Consider the following 19,491-nt stretch of genomic DNA (forward strand, 5'->3'; position numbering starts at 1 on the left):
AAGGAAAGTACCTGCATGCACTTTTTGCCCATTGTTACAGTCATGTTCTCCGTTTGGTTTTGCAACAAACCATATCATCCATACCACAGTGTTGAATCAATTTCAAGACACTGCTTTTGTTTCAGTATCCCCCAAAAGATCAGGAAACGTGAAACAATTAATGAGCAAAAAACTTCTGAAAGTAACACAGACCAGACAGAATTTTACATCTTGGCTTGTACACAGTAAATGAATACCAAGAGCAACTCATTGCCTTCTTTGAAAATGTGGGGGTAAGTGATGACTGAAGAAGATAGAGATGCAGATACCGTTGTGCAGGTTCAAGGATATTTTTACTTTTTTAAGACTGTTTCAGAATATATTTCTGCTTGAAATTTTTTCTGGATGTAGCAGAATGCTTATAAGAAGTATTCATGTTCAAAAACACTATAGTTAGGTTCAGACTTGGTGGATTTTCTTCAATATGGAATTATTTGAAAACTGGGCCTTCTTCAGACAGTACAATGGAACCATCAATCAAATGAAGAAAAGGTGATGTTGAGTTGAAATACAAGCAGCTTTATAACTGCGTTCTAGATCGGCTGGAAATTAACGATAGATTTTCTGACTGTTGACATGAATGAATGAACTTGGTTACCAATAACGTCCAGAGACAGGAAGTTGTCTGATACTGGTGTAAAGGAATAGGGGGTCTCAGTGCATCCCATGAAAAAGCTCAGGACATAACATCTCTACTGGCCTATCTCCACCCAACCGTGAAAGCAGGTACCATAGCCTCCAATTGTACATGCACCTGACTATCGATGTAATAAACTAGGGATCTCACTTCATCAGCCCAGATGACCATTCTCCAATCATTCACAGTTCAATATCAACAATTTTGTGCCCACCTTATGAACTGTTGTCAGTAGAGTACAGGTATCTTTGTGGTACGACTGGGTCTTCTACTCCGCAGTCCCATCCACAGAAGTTTTCGCTGAACCATGTGCTGAAAACATTGCCCTGGTCACACTGTTTTATTTCTCAGCGATTTCTCAAACTGTTGCCCTCCAGTCACTTCAAGCAATGTGCAACAGCTTCACTGCCCTCTGTTAATCAATGAGACACTGTCAATGCATGGCTTGAGGACATGTCATTGTTTGCCCATCTTTGCATCACCTTCGATACATGCTAACAAGAGCAGCATGACTGCAGCCACCAAGTCGTGCAGTTTCAGAGATTCTGGTATGCATATCAAACTCAGAGAAATAGCCATTCTGATGCCAGAGACACAACTAACAGAGAGCCTATAGACCTGCCCTGCATATACCATGCTACCAGCATGCCTCATATATGTCTCTGTTTCAAGCACAATAAATGTTCTCAGGTCAGAGTGGTCACAATGTAATGACTCATTGATGTATAACTATCCACTCATATGTATATTTGTATGTATTAATTACATTTATTTATTTATTTATTTATTTATTTATTTATTTATTTATTTATTTATTTATTTATTTATTTATTTATTTATTTATTCAGCTATCCAGAAGTTTCCAAGCATTACATACAATTGCATGTTTGAACATTCTGTATGCAAAATATTTGTAAAGATATTATAACCACTTATAACCACTTGCAAGATAACATGTGACATAGATGGTATTTCTCTTCCAGTGCATGGTGAGCTGTATCAACAAGAAAATGGGAACTGTAAGTATCAGTCTATAATAACTAATTATGTATTTTTATGTCATTATTAATAAGTACACTAGTGTATGTTGTTGTTAATGACCAGACACTCATATGCACTGGCTTAACTGGCATTGCTCTGTTGACAGTATGATGTAAATCTGCCGACTGGTATTACAAGGAATAATTTCCAATAAGTATTGGTACATGCCCCCAGGTATTATCTTTCATTCCTTATGTGACATGACAAACAGTTCTGTAGACATCTTGGGGTCATCTAGTCTTGCTGGCAACTGCGACTGCAAATTGTCCTATGGTTGCTCAGTTGGGTTTCGGGGTCAGCCATTCGATTTAATTCAATCCTATATTAACAAACCACTCAGTTGTGGCCTTTACATTATGAATGAGTGCATTGTCATGTTGAAAATTAAAAGGTCAAGTTCCAAACTGTTGCCACAAGGTGGGTAGCATAAAATTGTCCAATACAGTATGATAGATATTCATGGTTTGAGGAACTAAAACCAGTGGACCAAAATCAAACCATGAAAAACAGGCTCACACCATAATGCTTCCTCCAACAAATTTCATGATGGGAACAATGCAGTCTGGTAAATAATGTTCACCTAGCATTTGCTTGGTCCATGCACATCAATCAGACTACGACAACGTGTAGCACGATTTGTCATTCCATATGATGTTCTTTCATTGGAGTCCAAAGTGACATCTTTTGCACCTCTGTAATTGATGGCAAACATTCAGTTTAGTGATCCTTGGTTTATATATCACAGTTTGCACAAGAAATCCAAATGCAAACACCTCCCAATGAATGCTATGAGTACTGGCATCACTTCCAGATACCAACCTAAAGTCCGTGACCACGGTTTCCAATGAAGCTTGCTGGTATGACTTCACCACCTTGACAGTTACCTGTCTGCTAATTGTTTTGGCTTCCCTGGTTGAGGTGTTTTTTAAAATTATTTTTTATAACTGTGTGGTGTTTTAATTTCACCACTACCTCACTAACTAATGAATGTAGTATCTGAAACTTGCCAGAAATCTCACGGATGAAATAACCAAATTGGTTTCAACCTCACTGAGCTCTCATTGATCTTTCATGCTGGCTGCTGTAGCTAGTTCACCTTTCTACTGAACACTCATGACCCTATATAGGCTCATGGCATGCTTGAGTGACACACAACACAACACACACATCTCACAAGAGATCCTCAAGCCTACTGCAGGAGACACGCACAGGCTTTTCTTCTCCAAGTTGGACTATACTTACGTCCACGCATCCCTTCGTCTTTTTTTGCGGCCGGGTGGCCATCATCTATAGTTGCTACCCAGCTGACTCCCCAAAACATAGGCTGACACCTCGTTGGCTGTCACCATGTACACCTGCGCTATCTTAGACATCCCTCCAGCCATCTCCGAAGATGATATCTACACCGCCATCCGCTCCGTTGGCTTCCGCATTCATGACGCCTACCGGCTATTGGACGGCACCAATAGCCATCTCCACTGATTCTTTTCTCTACATACCAACGTTGGACGACCAGCAGTGCCTCATCGTCGCCAGCGTATCCGTGCATAACCGCTTCTACTCCGTAGAATCTACTCCTCCATCCATACTTGCCCAACTCTTCGCCGACCCTACCACCTTTCCCGTCATCAACATGCCGTCAACCTTAACCTTGCAACAACCCACATCGACTTCCTCTTCCCTTTCCCCTACAACAACTATCACCACCACAACTTCTGCCACGACGCATTTGTCCTCCTCTCACATACCGACTACATTTGTCACGACTTGCCACCCACCGCTCATTATGACCTCCTGCCTTCCACTTTATACATTTTCTACAACGGTAAACCCCCTCCCTCCTCATAACAACACCTTGTTATCCTCCGACTCAACGCCGCTATCGCCTCAATCATCGCTTCAAGACAACGTCGCAGCAGCACCACCGTCATCAATGCCCACGCAGCAATCCACATCTCATCATGGTCTTCCCAGCTGTGTGATCCGTGGACTCGACCCTTCAATCTCCAACCAGGACATTCTACAAGAACTTGAAGCCGCCAGAATCCCCGCCTGCCGTGCGTTTCACATTCAGATCAGTTCAGGACCAACGTATATGGTACGTCTCCTCCTCCCGACTATCGCCGACATCCAGCACCTCATTGCCACCGGAGCCCCCATCTATGGTCATCGATATAGAGTGGAGCCTTCTCGTTCACCATCAGCACGCTCTCAAAACTACACCATCCGTCGTCGCCCACTGACCTTTTCCGACTCTTACTCACTTCTCTTGCAACTTTCTCATCGGTGTTTCATCTCCTTGCTCTTCAACTCCATCACCCCCATGCTTAAAACTTCTCTTCCTTCAGTTACGTCATGTCTCTCTTAAGTCATGTATTAAAACCATCCACATGCACCTCCCTATTCCACAATTCTACTTCCCATCTATCTAACTTTTCCTCTTCGAACAGATACCCTATCATTTATCACTTCGTTTACCCACCTTCCTTTTCCAGACATCTCCTTGACCCGCCCGAATCTCTTGGCCAGAGCGAGGGCGTCACCCTCTAGGTGGCCTGCCCCACCCCTTCAGGGTGGGGAATGAAAACGAGAATAGTAGTAGTAGTTGAGTGACATACAGGCTCAGCCTATTTTACTTTCTCCAGGCATGTGGACATTGATGACAATGTAATGTATCTGCTTACCTTCATAAATGTTTGTTCAAAGAGTGATCTGAATTGTCTTCATCATCATTATGAACAGAGACCACTGTATAGCATTAAGTGAAAACTTGTCTTTTACCTGAACTTGTGCAAGCAGACTTATTAAGTGAGAGAATGTATAATTGTAAAATATCTAATGGTTTTTGGCATTTGATTATTATTTATTTATTTATTTATTTATTTATTTATTTATTTATTTATTTATGTTTGCTTTCCTTTTGGCTATCTGTGGACCATATGTGATAACTTTCATACTGATCCGTATTGGCAATTAATCAACATATAATAATTTAGGAAAGGGTCCACCTATTCAATACACATGTGTTAAAATGATGTAAACTATATTATCATGGCAACATCATAGGGAGAGGGCAAGTTGGCCGTGAGTTTTCATCCGGGAGATAGTGGGTTTGAACTCCACTGTCGGCAGCCCTGAAGGTGGTTTTCCGTGGTTTCCCATTTTCACACCAGGCAAATGCTGGGGCTATACCTTAATTAAGGCCATGGTTGCTTCTTTCCTACTTCTAGCCCTTTCCTATCCCATCATCACCATAAGACCTATCTGTGTTGGTGCGATGTAAAGCCAATTGAAAAAACAATACATAGGGATTAGTTTCGACCTTACATTACCAGGTCATTCTCAGCTATTACATTAACCATAAATTAGCAAATTATTGAATAATGAACACTGAAACACAAAACATTTTAAATATGTAGTGAAACAAAATACTTTAAAATCTAGGGTCCTTGATGACAAACATATAAATATGCAGAGTAAAACCATTGTCCTCCCATTCTTTGCTTTGCTATATTCTTGTATAAATATGGTAAAATTGTCTAATTGAATGACACTGTGTCAATGTGTAGCATGAAAGATATTGGCAAATTATTGAATATTCATGTACTTCAGCTTCTGTTTCTCCTCATAACAGCACATCATCAGCAAATACCAGGGGATTTGGTGTGCGGCTCCATAGGTAAATGGTTAGCATGCTGGCCTTTGGTCACAGGGGTCCTGGGTTCAATTCCCGGCAGGGTCGGGAATTTTAACCATCATTGGTTAATTTCACTGGCACGCGGACTGGGTGTATGTGTTGTCTTCACCATCATTTCATCCCCATCACGACGAGCAGATCGCCTACGGACGTCAAATCAAAAGACCTGCATCTGGCGAGCCGAACATGTCCTCGGACACTCCCGGCACTAAAAGCCATACGCCATTTCATTTTTCAGGGGATTTGGTCTGCTGTCCATTTTCTTGATAGAATTTATGATCTTGTCCATTACTATTATGAATAAGAGTGGCATTACTATTATGAACAAGAGTGGTGATAAGGCACTTCCTTGTTAGACACCTCTCTTTGTCTCATACCATTTTGATCGTTCATTGTCTATCTGAACACAGCTGTAGCAATTCTTGTATAGCATCTTCACTTTGTTAGTCAGGTACTTTGGCACATTGAGGTCTTCCAGGCATTCCCAGATCCTGTTCTGAGGGACACTGTCATAGGCATTTTCAATGTCCAAAAATGTAATCACAAGATTCTTTCCATGTACCCAGTACTTTTCTGTAAGCATTCTTACAGCAAAATTGAGATCCATAGTACTTCAATCTTTCTTGAATTTGTGTTTTTCTTCCTCGAGCAAAGGTTCCACTGTCTTCCTAAGTCTCATTTCAATGCTCTTTTCAAAAGGCTTCAGTGTGTGTGATAACAACATTCTGTCCCTATAGTTTCCAAATTTCTGTCTGTTGTCCTTTTTAATCAGTGGGATAATGATTCCTTTTCTCCAATCTTCTGGGATTTTGTTTTCTTCCCAGGTCACTGAAAGCACTCTATATAGGCAATTTAAGCCTGGTATTCCAGCTGCCTTTATCATATCTGAGGTGAGATCATCGAAGCCCAAGGACTTCTTGTTTCGCATGTTCTTTAGTGCTGTTTCGACTTCAAGCCCTATTAATTGGGGTTGGTTTTTCTGGATTTTGTCTAATCTACAGTTGGTGGTAGTGTTGTCTCCATCTCCATTTAACAACATGCTGAAGTACCTCTTCATTTCATCTCTGATCCCTTCCTCTGTACTTATCGAACTACCATCATTTGTTTTCCAATGCAAGGATCTTTCCATATTCACTTCTTTTACTTCTTACTATTTTATATAGTAACTTCCTACTTCCTTGGCAATCTTCCTCTATCTTGGTAGTAAAGCCATCCCAGTATTTTTTCTTTTCTTTTTGGATTAGTTGTTTTACAGCCAACTTCTTGGTCCAGTATTCCTGTGCTCACTCTTCAATTTCTACATCATTTCTTCTATTGCCCATTTTTTGTTTTACTTGATCTAATTTTCTTTTTAGCATGTTTCTTTCTTTTACTGCTGTTTCCACTCAGTCATTTCACCAAAGTGTTTCCTTCTCTATTGGTTTTGCACTTGTTTTCACACAGATTTCCTCATCTTCTTTTACAAGAGTTTCTCTGAACAATGTCCATTCTTCTTCTACCCTTTTAATCTCAGTTTTGGGTAATTTTGTTGTTATTGTTGCTTGGTATTTCTCTTTCTTCTTTGAGTCCTTCAACAACCAAGTCTTGATCTTTGGCATTTTCATGCACTTAGCTTTGGGGACACGGATATCTTCAAGATCAGCTATTAACCCCTTCAATGGTGGGTTCTGGCAGACCTCCTGTGCAAGAAAGGTGGGTTGTTTTTTTTTTTTTTTTGCTAGGGGCTTTACGTCGCACCGACACAGATAGGTCTTATGGCGACGAGGTGGGGTTTTTTTGGAGGAAATTATTTATTTTTAGGAAGCAAGGAATGAGTAACAATTATTAAGGGAACACATTCATATATTATTCAAGGTTAATAAAAACTTACTTTACACTGCATTTACACTTTTCTTACAGTAGGCATGTGACATTGTTTCATCAAATATTGGTGTTTTGAGAATACTGTCCTTCAAGAAATACATTTTTATTTCAGGCTTTTGTATTATTCCCATCAACAACACTAAAGCAATAAACTGCCAAGTTTCATAAGAGTTTGTTTCTTTCCAAAACTGTGCCCTTGTATGCGGAGATTTCTTTACAAGATTTTCAATGCACTTTTAGCATACAAACTTGTTGCGGTCACTATCAAATTTATAACTTCATCCATTATAAACAGTTCAGAACAGTCAATTACACTAACCTCTGGTAATGATCCAACATTAACACCAGGATTTCCCATAAATGGAGTTATATTAGGTTGCACACTATCCCCTGGCTTACACTTTTTCCACACAAATGTATGTTCAACATTTCCTACCATCATCTTAGCTTCTGGCATAATATCTTCTTCACTTTCACTAGAAATACTAAGAAGGTCATCATCCGAAGAATCAATAGAATCATGATCACTATTATCTGAAATACTAATGTCACTTAGAGATTCATCTTCAAAGTAGTTCCTTATTTTGTCTTCAAACATCTCTTCCGTTTTGCGCTCACCATTTCTGTTTACCTTGTCAGCTGGCCAGAGATTGTATATGTAAAGTAGAGAAGATAAGGCATATTGTTTTTTCTTTTGCTAGTGGCTTTATGTTGCACCGACACAGATAGGTCTTATGGCGACGATGGGATAGGAAAGGCCTAGAAGTTGGAAGAAAGCGGCCGTGGCCTTAATTAAGGTACAGCCCCAGCATTTGGTTGGTGTGAAAATGGGAAACCATGGAAAACCATCTTCAGGGCTGCCAACAGTGGGATTTGAACCCACTATCTCCCGGATGCAAGCTCACAGCTGCGCGCCTCTAACCGCATGGCCAACTCGCCTGGTGAAGGCATATTTTAGACCAGAGACTTCATGAATACAGCTGGAAACCCTCCTGCCATCTGTTGAGAATGCTGGAAAACATTTTACAAAGAGATTACAGTACCCGAGAAATTATTGGGCAATCGCGAAATGAACACTGCAGCTAAATGATAATTTTTCGGGCGGTGACGTTATGGGGAAGCGTGTGCCACCCGAGAATTTCTCGGGCGTGCCACTGAAGAGGTTAATCACTAGTCAACAGCCATTTTGCATCTGGAATGTGATATATAAATTAGTATGTATTTTGGTTTGTAGAATCCAAATCTACCTTTCAAAATGTTCTAGCACGTAAGATTTCTGAGTTTTTAAGGGCTTCTTATTGTTTACCATTTGTGTGTCGCTGTTTACTGTTCTTTTGTTTAGATGTCTAATTTTACAATTTTTGCTTTTTGGTGCCGTGTGTTTAAGCAGAGATATCAGTGATCTGATGATGCACAACATAATGATGGTGCACAACATAACCCACTGGAGTGGCAACTATTTATTGACTCCAGTAAAACCAGTTTGAAAGTAGCACTACTCTATAATGGCAATATATTCCCATTGGTACCTTTGACTTATGCAGTAGACAGGAAAGAAACTTATGAAACCATGGCATTGCTGCTAGAGGCAATCAGATATAAAGACCATGAATGACAACTTTGCTGTGATTTAACACTTGTTGCACTTCTTACAGGTTTACAGGATGGGTTCATGAAATACTGCTGTTTTTTGTGCCCATGGGATAGCCGTGACACCAAGAACCACTATACAGTCAAGGAATGGCTGATAAGGAAATCATATGTTACTGGAAAGGCAAATGTGAAATTTTGACTCCTCTTCTACTCGTGTTCAGCCTTATGAAGAACTTTGTTAAAGTTCTGGATAAAGGAAGTCGGGCCTTCAATCATTTGACAGAAAAGTTTCCTAAATTGAGTGAAGTAAAGCTGAAAGTAGGTATATTTGTTGGACCACAAATAAGAAAATTGATGAAAGATCTAATCTTTGATACCAAACTCCAAATATTGAATTAACTGCTTGGTTCTCTTTCAAAGCAATTGTGAAGTGCTTTCTCAGCAACAGAAAAGATGAAAACTAAGTTCCCATTGTGAATGATCTGTTAGACATACTCCTTTTGTAAACTAAGTGAGGTCAGTACCAGGTCGACCAACGGTAACCACCCCAAGCAGGACTGATATCTGGCCTTAACCGCCCGACGAAATTGGAGTGCACCTGCAAGACAATTGTCAGCGGAGCTTGCAGCCATCTCAGGGGTTGCCGTTTCCCGGCAAAGTGTGTACCGGAGGTTCAGAACAGCAGGGCTGTTTGCCTGATGTCCAGCGGTGTGCATCCTGCTCACTCCAGCACAGAGATGGGCCCGTTTACGGTGGAGCCATCAAAATTGAAACTGGACCATGAATGAACGGAGGCATGTGCTCTTCACAGATGAATTGCACTTCAGTTTGCAGAACGATTCCTGCTGCACATTAATCTGGAAAGAACCGGGTAGCCGATACAACCACAGGAACATCGTGGAACGGGACCAGTATGGTGGTGGTGGTGGCGTCATGTGTGGCACAGCATCATATTGAATGGCTCTATGGACCTGCACATATTCATAGGTGGTCCAAGGAACACTGTTAACGCTCGGAGATACAGGGATGAGGTACTGAGACCACATGTTTGACTCTTCAGAGGTGAGGTTGGTCCAGACTTCCTCTTACAGTCGGGATAATGCCCGACTGCACCGCACTGCTCTGGTGGATGAATTTCTGGCCGGGCTGAGTGGCTCAGACGGTTAAAGCACTGGCCTTCTAACCCCAGCTTGGCAGGTTCGATCCTGGCTCAGTCCGGTGGTATTTGAAGGTGCTCAAATACGACAGCCTCGTGTCGGTAGATTTACTGGCACGTAAAAGAACTCCTGCGGGACTAAATTCCGGCACCTTGGCGTCTCCGAAGACCTTAAAAAGTAGTTAGTGGGACGTAAAACGAATAACATTATTATTATTATTATGAATTTCTGGCTGGGGAAGACATTCATCGCATGGACTGGCCAGTGAGGTCTGCAGATCTGAATCCTATAGAACATGCCTGGGATGCATTGGGGAGGCGAATTTCATCCCGTCAGCCTCCACCAAGGACCCTCCAAGACCTTCACTTTGCCCTTTCGTAGGAACGGGATCAACTGCCACAAGAGCTCTTGGACCATCTGACAGAGAGCATTCCACGTCGCTGTGAAGCACATGTGGCCGTTAGGGGTAACCATACACCCTATTAACAGCATATTTTGTTGTGGAAAACATTGCCAAGTTTTGTTAGTTGTTGTCAAAGGTGTACCTTAGCTATCAGAACCTTTCTGACACTGTTTATTGGACAAGTTGTGTGACATATGGTGTGTGAGTCAGCTTCCGCTTGTTCAGCAATCCGTCTGACATTCTTATCAGGTGGTATGGCCTTGTTTAGTGATTATGCTTTTGGACACTAGTATATTTTATGACTCTCCCTCTTTTGGTACCATGTGTTTTGTATGCTTAAGTTGTTTCACATGCAGAAATCAATGTTTTCACAACCTTTTCTCGCTTTACCAACTTGGGCACTCAGATCACACATAATTAAGATGTTCTCCTGCATATTGTTCTTCAAGTTTGGTGGTACATCCTGTTTTAGGTGCATGTATTTGAAATAAAATGTGATGCACATTTCCATTTTGTAATCTTGTGATCCTGTCCTTCTCTTAAGTGACATTCGCCTGTACATCTAAATCTTTGTGAAGAAGGAGACCAACTCAGTTTTGGATTCACTCATGTTCCCACTCCAATATATCATATATCCATTTCTCAGAGATTTCTCTCCACAGCCTTTCCACTTTGTATCACTCAACCCCAATATCTGAAGCTTGCATCTGTCCATAAGGTCTACGAGTTCTTCACATTTGTTAGTGAGAGTGAGGATGATGAATGTTCCAATTCTGAGCTGTTTCTTGGGTAATAACCTGTACCTCCCATGATCTTCAGGTTGTTGGCCATCATAGTTTCATGAGATACCGTACTTGAAGAGTTGTCATGTCCAATAATTTTAACACTTTTACATCCGAGGCTTGTTTTAGTTGTGAAAACAAACTTTCATTTACGTCAGTGCAGTAGGCTTGCTAAGCCTAACAGTGCAGAGAGTTTTCTGTCAGGGTAATCTCCTTTAGCCTTTGTCAGTCCCCTGCCACATCTACAAGGCAGCAGCACTTTGATGAAGTTATGTGTCACTCATACACATAGGCTTCATCAGGCCCCCTAAGGAAGAATTCCTCTGCCCTTAGCCATTGGTTCTCTCATAGTTTGTCAGGTTTGGTACTGGCCTACTGACTCTTGGCCAGACAGTTGCAGGATATAATGTGTAACTTTTGCAATTTATTGAAATACAGAACAGATAAACGTTGACTCAACTAAGTGAAAATAACAAGGATAATGGGCGCCACCTGCAAAACAATTGCAGGAATATTTAATGGTGTAGAGCAACGAGCCACTCTCTCTCTCAAGGCGACGGTCATCAGGCTGACGAGGCTCCAGACTTGCTTTGTAACCTTACCTGTTTGCTATATAACCCCTGAAATTAAATTTGGGTAACATGCCAGGTTCAGCCTTACTCCACTGACAAAAGACTCACTTAAAGTTTGATTCTATGACTTTACTCCCAGAATAAGAACTAATATGTGACAAACACCAACAAAATAAACACTTATGCAACCCACTTAGTGCTTGCTGTTTACATAGAGCTAATATACACAATACATCCAACAAAATCATCTCTTCACGAGATTTACTCGTTTGCCGTCTTACAAAGGCAAATTACACATCATTAAAATCTTCAATAAACATAGAACATCATTATACTTTTAACATACCTCCAGGTAAGAGCCCCTTCGCACTCCACTGTTACCGTGAATTCTAATCTGGTAGAGAAAAGTACGACGACTATTTTTCTACATATGGATGCAACCTTCTTTACTAACAGCATCCCTAACCTTATTTACACTTCTTCGTCGTCTTGAATTCTTTATAATTGCTGGCTGGACAGAAAGCGTTACATGTCCGGAGGCAAGCAAACAGCAAAATTCTCCACCAACTGAAGCTGCATACTCGGGTGACAAGTTCCAAACAAACACTTTCTTTTACAGAAAGTCCACTGCAAAGCCGGTAAGTCGTTGAGATTATACCATGTTCACTCCGTAACAGATACTCCCAACAATAGCAGATCGTATAGTAAACTGCGCAAATACGTCGCTCCCGCAGACCAGTACAAATGAGAAACACACAGTATCAGCATCCGAGTCAGAAACAGAATCAGAATCAGAATCAGAGTCAGAATTAGAATCAGAGTAACTCGCCGCACACGCGTACCCACTTATATGTGCTTGCTACACGTGGTTATCGCGTCCTGAAAAGTTCACTGGTAGCAACGCTCACACCGGCACTTCTTCCCGCGTCACTTTGTCAACCCAAACCTCGCTCAAAACAAAGCCCTCGCATTGGCTATCGAGTATATGATGTGACATAGACCGTCCACTCATGTATGTCCACATAGATTCACTCCAATTCTTCAACCGATACAACCTGCCGTACCCCGTGTTTTCAAGCCACCTGTTGCAACACATCCAACTGACTTCAACCGTCCTTCCCGATATAGTCGCAGTTTTCCCGGTTGCACAATCCTTACGGCTAGGCCATATTTACAGACTCTTACCCAAACGGAAATTTATACAAAATATAATGATGAACATATGCAATATTCCCTAACTATACATTCTTCTTATAATATTACGTTTTTACATGGTAAATAAACAAAATTACATGATTTTAACCTAACACACTATATACAAAAATTTCCTAACCTAAAAACTCGGGGATCGTACATACGTACGGTTACAATACCTCCCCTTGATTTGTGAAGATTTTATACAATACATCTGAGCAAATCACAGTCTTTTCAGTACAGCAGCCTACACAGCCTGTCAAAGTCACTCAGGATTTAAAGAAAATTCACATATTCTTCTTAACATACACAAAACATCTGAACTTACAATACTTCACCTTACATACCTCTTAAGATTGTGAATATTGTGTGTACCAATCATGTCACCTTTGTTATTCAACAGGTGATAAGCACATTTGCCAACTTTCTTACCTACTGTGTAAGGTCCCTGATACAATTGAAAAAACTTATGAATTTCTTTGTTGTCTGCAGATGAAATGTGTGGAACCTTTAGTAACACCTCCTCCCCTACTTCAAAACTATCTCCATGATGCCTCCCCTGCTGCATCATTCTCCTATCAGCTGACTTCCTTAAATTCTGCCTCGCTAAATCAATCACCTTTGAAGATACCACTTCTGCTGAGGGTAGATCTACCCTGGTTGCCAATCTCACACAAAAACTCTCTTCCCATTCTTTCACACACAACTTACACAGACTTACATTCGGAACACATATACATTTCACAATCCAAACATCCCTCCTGTTCTGAAAACACACCACAATCGCACCTCTTTCATCAATACTCTTCCACACTTCAATGAAATCATTCGTACGATCTTCAGCATCAGATATTCCACTCAACATACGTTTGAATCGACCTCCTGTTCTCTCATACACATTGTCACTCTCTTTTTTTTTTGAACTTTCTACAAATACCAAAAAGCTTTCCAACACAATTACTCCTCATAAAATCTTCAAACCCTGAATCCCCATAATATTCACAACCACTCTTATGATTCTCATTATGCACAAAATGTGACCTAACCTCCACTTCACAAAGAATTTCACCCACAGCATCGACAGTTTTCCTCCACTCATCCTTATCGGACATACCAGCTTCAATCACCTCAAACTCATTCACACAACCCTTGTCATACTTTCCTTCACTCACACTCTCTCTCTTCCTGAAATCACTACTATCACTGAACTCGAGATCCCGACCATTACTACTAAATTCTCCCACTTCCATATTTTTCATCGCTGTTCCCACTCGCACATCATTCATGCCATCAACACTGTTGCTCTTGACCCTCTTAACGGAAGTTTCATTAATCTCAAAATCATCACTACTCAGACACATTATCGACGTAACATTAATCTCCTCAATTACACCATCCTCTACAACATGATATGTCTTCCTCAAAGACTCCTCCTCCACAAAATAATCTTCATCACCTTTACAACTAACTTCCTTTTCAATTTCTGCAACTTCCCAAAGAGCATCAATTACCACAGTGTTATCACCATCAATTTTAGCACATAGTAGGTCCTCCGACAAATCCTCCTCCTTTTCTTCACACCCCTTACCCCCAAAATCCCTCAAATCATCACCTTCCCTCCCTACATTATCAATTCCTTTCTCCACACTACTACCCCAATCATTATCTGCCGTGCAATGCTTATCAATTAAATTACTTACCTCCTCCCCTACATTACTAATTTTATCACTTAATTCCTTCCCCTGATTACTAATTTGACTACTTAAATTATTCCCTTGATCAATCAATTTGGCCAACTGCTCCAATACTAACTTCATAAACTCATTATTACCCCCCATGCTACTTTGATTTTGATCACTACCTTCCCCTTCACCCCCCATTACAATTCCATACACTTTTTCCATAGACATATTATCACTCTGAAAACTACTTTCATCAAACTTTGTGTGCTTGTGCCACAACTGCTCTCCTCATCATTAACTGACATACTTCCTTTATGCACTTTTCTCCTTCTCAAATTCATTACACTACTATTACTCTTACTATTATTCATATTCCACTGATAAAACATAGAACTCAAAACATGACAACACCGATACATAACTCCTGACACTGGACCAAATGTGCCTACCAAGGTCATATAGCAAGTCTGGATCTCATTCTGCCTCACGTTGGCGGCGCCAATTGCAACTTCTGCAGACTACTGAAATACTGAACAGATAAACGTTGACTCAACTAAGTGAAAATAACAAGGATAATGGGCGCCACCTGCAAAACAATTGCAGGAATATTTAATGGTGTAGAGCAACGAGCCACTCTCTCTCTCAAGGCGACGGTCATCAGGCTGACGAGGCTCCAGACTTGCTTTGTAACCTTACCTGTTTGCTATATAACCCCTGAAATTAAATTTGGGTAACATGCCAGGTTCAGCCTTACTCCACTGACAAAAGACTCACTTAAAGTTTGATTCTATGACTTTACTCCCAGAATAAGAACTAATATGTGACAAACACCAACAAAATAAACACTTATGCAACCCACTTAGTGCTTGCTGTTTACATAGAGCTAATATACACAATACATCCAACAAAATCATCTCTTCACGAGATTTACTCGTTTGCCGTCTTACAAAGGCAAATTACACATCATTAAAATCTTCAATAAACATAGAACATCATTATACTTTTAACATACCTCCAGGTAAGAGCCCCTTCGCACTCCACTGTTACCGTGAATTCTAATCTGGTAGAGAAAAGTACGACGACTATTTCTCTACATATGGATGCAACCTTCTTTACTAACAGCATCCCTAACCTTATTTACACTTCTTCGTCGTCTTGAATTCTTTATAATTGCTGGCTGGACAGAAAGCGTTACATGTCCGGAGGCAAGCAAACAGCAAAATTCTCCACCAACTGAAGCTGCATACTCGGGTGACAAGTTCCAAACAAACACTTTCTTTTACAGAAAGTCCACTGCAAAGCCGGTAAGTCGTTGAGATTATACCATGTTCACTCCGTAACAGATACTCCCAACAATAGCAGATCGTATAGTAAACTGCGCAAATACGTCGCTCCCGCAGACCAGTACAAATGAGAAACACACAGTATCAGCATCCGAGTCAGAAACAGAATCAGAATCAGAATCAGAGTCAGAATTAGAATCAGAGTAACTCGCCGCACACGCGTACCCACTTATATGTGCTTGCTACACGTGGTTATCGCGTCCTGAAAAGTTCACTGGTAGCAACGCTCACACCGGCACTTCTTCCCGCGTCACTTTGTCAACCCAAACCTCGCTCAAAACAAAGCCCTCGCATTGGCTATCGAGTATATGATGTGACATAGACCGTCCACTCATGTATGTCCACATAGATTCACTCCAATTCTTCAACCGATACAACCTGCCGTACCCCGTGTTTTCAAGCCACCTGTTGCAACACATCCAACTGACTTCAACCGTCCTTCCCGATATAGTCGCAGTTTTCCCGGTTGCACAATCCTTACGGCTAGGCCATATTTACAGACTCTTACCCAAACGGAAATTTATACAAAATATAATGATGAACATATGCAATATTCCCTAACTATACATTCTTCTTATAATATTACGTTTTTACATGGTAAATAAACAAAATTACATGATTTTAACCTAACACACTATATACAAAAATTTCCTAACCTAAAAACTCGGGGATCGTACATACGTACGGTTACAAATGTTTAATAATCTTGTTACGCTGGCTGACTGGTATCTGTGGACAAAAGTGGCTCAGAAGATAGGCTTGTATAGTTGTCAGTATGGATAAAATATATTAGTCAAAATAGGTCTGAAGGAATAAGAAAGAGAGAGAATCAACTACAGTTCTATGAAGAATAGAAGAAGAGAAACAGCCTATGTTGTATTATATTCTACAAATAATAACTCATAAGATAACACATCAAGAATTTAATTCATTGTATCATTGTATTTTATGCTACACATTGACATATCATCATTCAACTAGATGATTTTACCATTCGTGTACAAGAATATAGCAAAGCAAAGAATGGGAAGACAATGGTTTTACTCTGCATATTTTTAAGATTGTCATCAAGAACTGTAGATTTTAAAGTACCAGTATTTTTTTTCACTACATGTTTTAAATGTTTTGTGTTGCAGTGTCCATTATTCAATAATTTAACCAATTTATAGAGAATGTAGTGGCTGAGGATGACCTGGTAATATATAGTCAAAACTAGTCGCTACGATGTTTCCATGATAATTTAGTTTACATCATCTTAACACATGTATATTGTATAGGTACCGGTAGACCCTTTCCTACCTTATTATATGCTGATTACTTGTCAATACAGATCAGTATGAAATCTGTCACATATGACATTAAAGCTAACCAGGCAAGAAACCTAGAAAATAACCAAAATTAGCAAGGATATTGATTTTCTGAAACAGTATACGGTATACCAAATAATTTAACTCCCAATTTTCTGAAATGTAATAAAATGAAACATAGATTTACAGTCCATACTGCTAATACTCAATTAAAACCCAATAAAATATCGCTTAGATATGAAATTAGGTTCCTATACAGGAAGAAAACTTATCTTAATAGTTACCTAAATTTCAGTGGGATTTCTTTCAATTGTATGTCAGTCATAAGCTGTGAACTATCATGTCTCATAAACATGTTTTAGATAAAAGTTGAGGAAATTGAAAAATTCAGTATCCCATCCTAAATTCGATCCCAGGACTCAGACAACTAATAATGTGTTATGTAACTTTCATTCCTCTACTATTAACTTGACCATATTTCCTCTGAATGCTATTGAAACTAGTATTTTGGGCAGAAGTCACAAGCATTGCCCCAACTCCTCAAAACTCAACAATATTATTACTACCGGTATAGATATCCTGACATGATCATGTATCTTATTCCATCTTGTTCCAGAAATATTATATTCTACCAGAGACCCTAATACAAAAGAAACTGTCTCAGCAGAACCAAGGAAATGTTAGGGAGTTTCTGATAGGCTAACGGATATTAGGAAACCCAGCAACTCGCTTTAAGCGCGCACTCCTGCGTGGGCGTGAGCGATAATTATATGACAGTTTAGAGCAGGGCCTCTCAAACACCCAAAATCTCATATGTGCAAACTGAGGTGCAGAGGTCCTGTGCACCGTGCATCGGTCCCACTCGGCTAGGACCAGCGTGTCGTCTCGGGGCGACTCGGCTAAGCTTGGCTCAACTCGGCTTGGATTTGGAGTGCTATGGAGCAAGTGAGAAAGAGGGAGACAGGCAGAGCAAGCGAGACATGCGTGGGGAAAGAGAGAGACAGTGCTATTGCTCCAAATCGAGGAGTGGGGGTCTGCACTCTGGTCAACCAAGCGAAGTCGTCTTTTGCACTGTGCACAGCGCATTGCACTGATGCATGCACCCTGAGAGGCCTGGGTTTAGAGAGAGTACTGACATTCCTACTGTGTTACTTGCTGGCCAGTTACAGATATTCTCTAGTTATGTGAAGTACTTTGTATTAGACTTACTGGTGGTAATACATACAGAAGCATAGTTCTTCTTCACCTCACTCTGCATCACATGCTTCAGTTGTGTTTTGGACAATGAGCAGATGACCCAATATGATTTATGTAAACAAAAACTCAATTACAGGGAAACAGTTTCTAATTTGAAGAAACTTTTTGTTTTTTTGCTATTTGCTTTACGTCGCAAATAGGAAAGGCCTAGGAAGTGGAAGGAAGGGGCTGTGGCCTTAATTAAGGTACAGCCCCAACATTTGCCTGGTGTGAAAATGGGAAACCACGGAAAACCATCTTCAGGGCTGCCGACAGTGGGGCTCAAACCCACTATCTCCCGATTACTGGATACTGGCCGCAATACATTTGAAGAAATAGGTGGTTGAATAGGTGGTTTTATAAGTATTATTATAATATTTGTGATAACATCGTTACAACACTAGAAGTAGAAAGGTTAGTCAAGCTAGCGCTGCTGGAACAGTGTGGCGTACTTAACACGCACCGTACGAGTAAAACACGATCATTTCTTCGAATAAATATTTCAACAGGGATAGTAATACCCACTTGACCGTCTTTTGGAACCATTCGATTACCGTACTAACATAACAAAGCATTGACATCAGCTAGCTTTGACACCTCAAGATTTTGTCATTAACAACGTCTCCTCTTTTCTATGGCTTTCTGATATATCAAGCGTACATAGTTTTTAACACACTTGATACGTTCACACTTCTGTTTTAAACACATTTGACATTGGCCTTAGTATCTTGAACTCATGTTATGGGAGTGGAACAAACATCCCCCTTGGATGAATGTGCTTTCACACTCAAGGCCATCATAGTCCTAATGGTGTATAAGAAGAGGATCCATTTTGGTTTTAAACGCTCGCATATTCGAGATTAACCACATTATAGTCTTCTAAACTGAATTTTCAGTATTCATAACAAACTTTTTGTGCGTTGTCCTTATTTTAGATGTTCTTGT

At 40.4% G+C, this 19,491-nt stretch overlaps 1 protein-coding gene across 2 annotated transcripts in view; it reads left to right on the forward strand.

Annotated features, from left to right (window-relative positions):
• The window catches only part of LOC136865981 (general odorant-binding protein 19d), a 143,128-nt gene that overhangs the window by 98,435 nt on the left and 25,202 nt on the right, over positions 1–19,491 (forward strand). For both annotated transcript variants that reach the window (XM_068226377.1, XM_067142570.2), the window contains exon 4: positions 1,660–1,695. In XM_068226377.1, coding sequence (XP_068082478.1) covers positions 1,660–1,695 — 36 coding nt within the window. The remainder of the gene's footprint in view (positions 1–1,659; positions 1,696–19,491) is intronic.

Source organism: Anabrus simplex, chromosome 1 (assembly GCF_040414725.1).
Source record: "Anabrus simplex isolate iqAnaSimp1 chromosome 1, ASM4041472v1, whole genome shotgun sequence".
In the NCBI taxonomy this organism is placed as follows: Eukaryota; Metazoa; Arthropoda; class Insecta; order Orthoptera; family Tettigoniidae; genus Anabrus; species Anabrus simplex.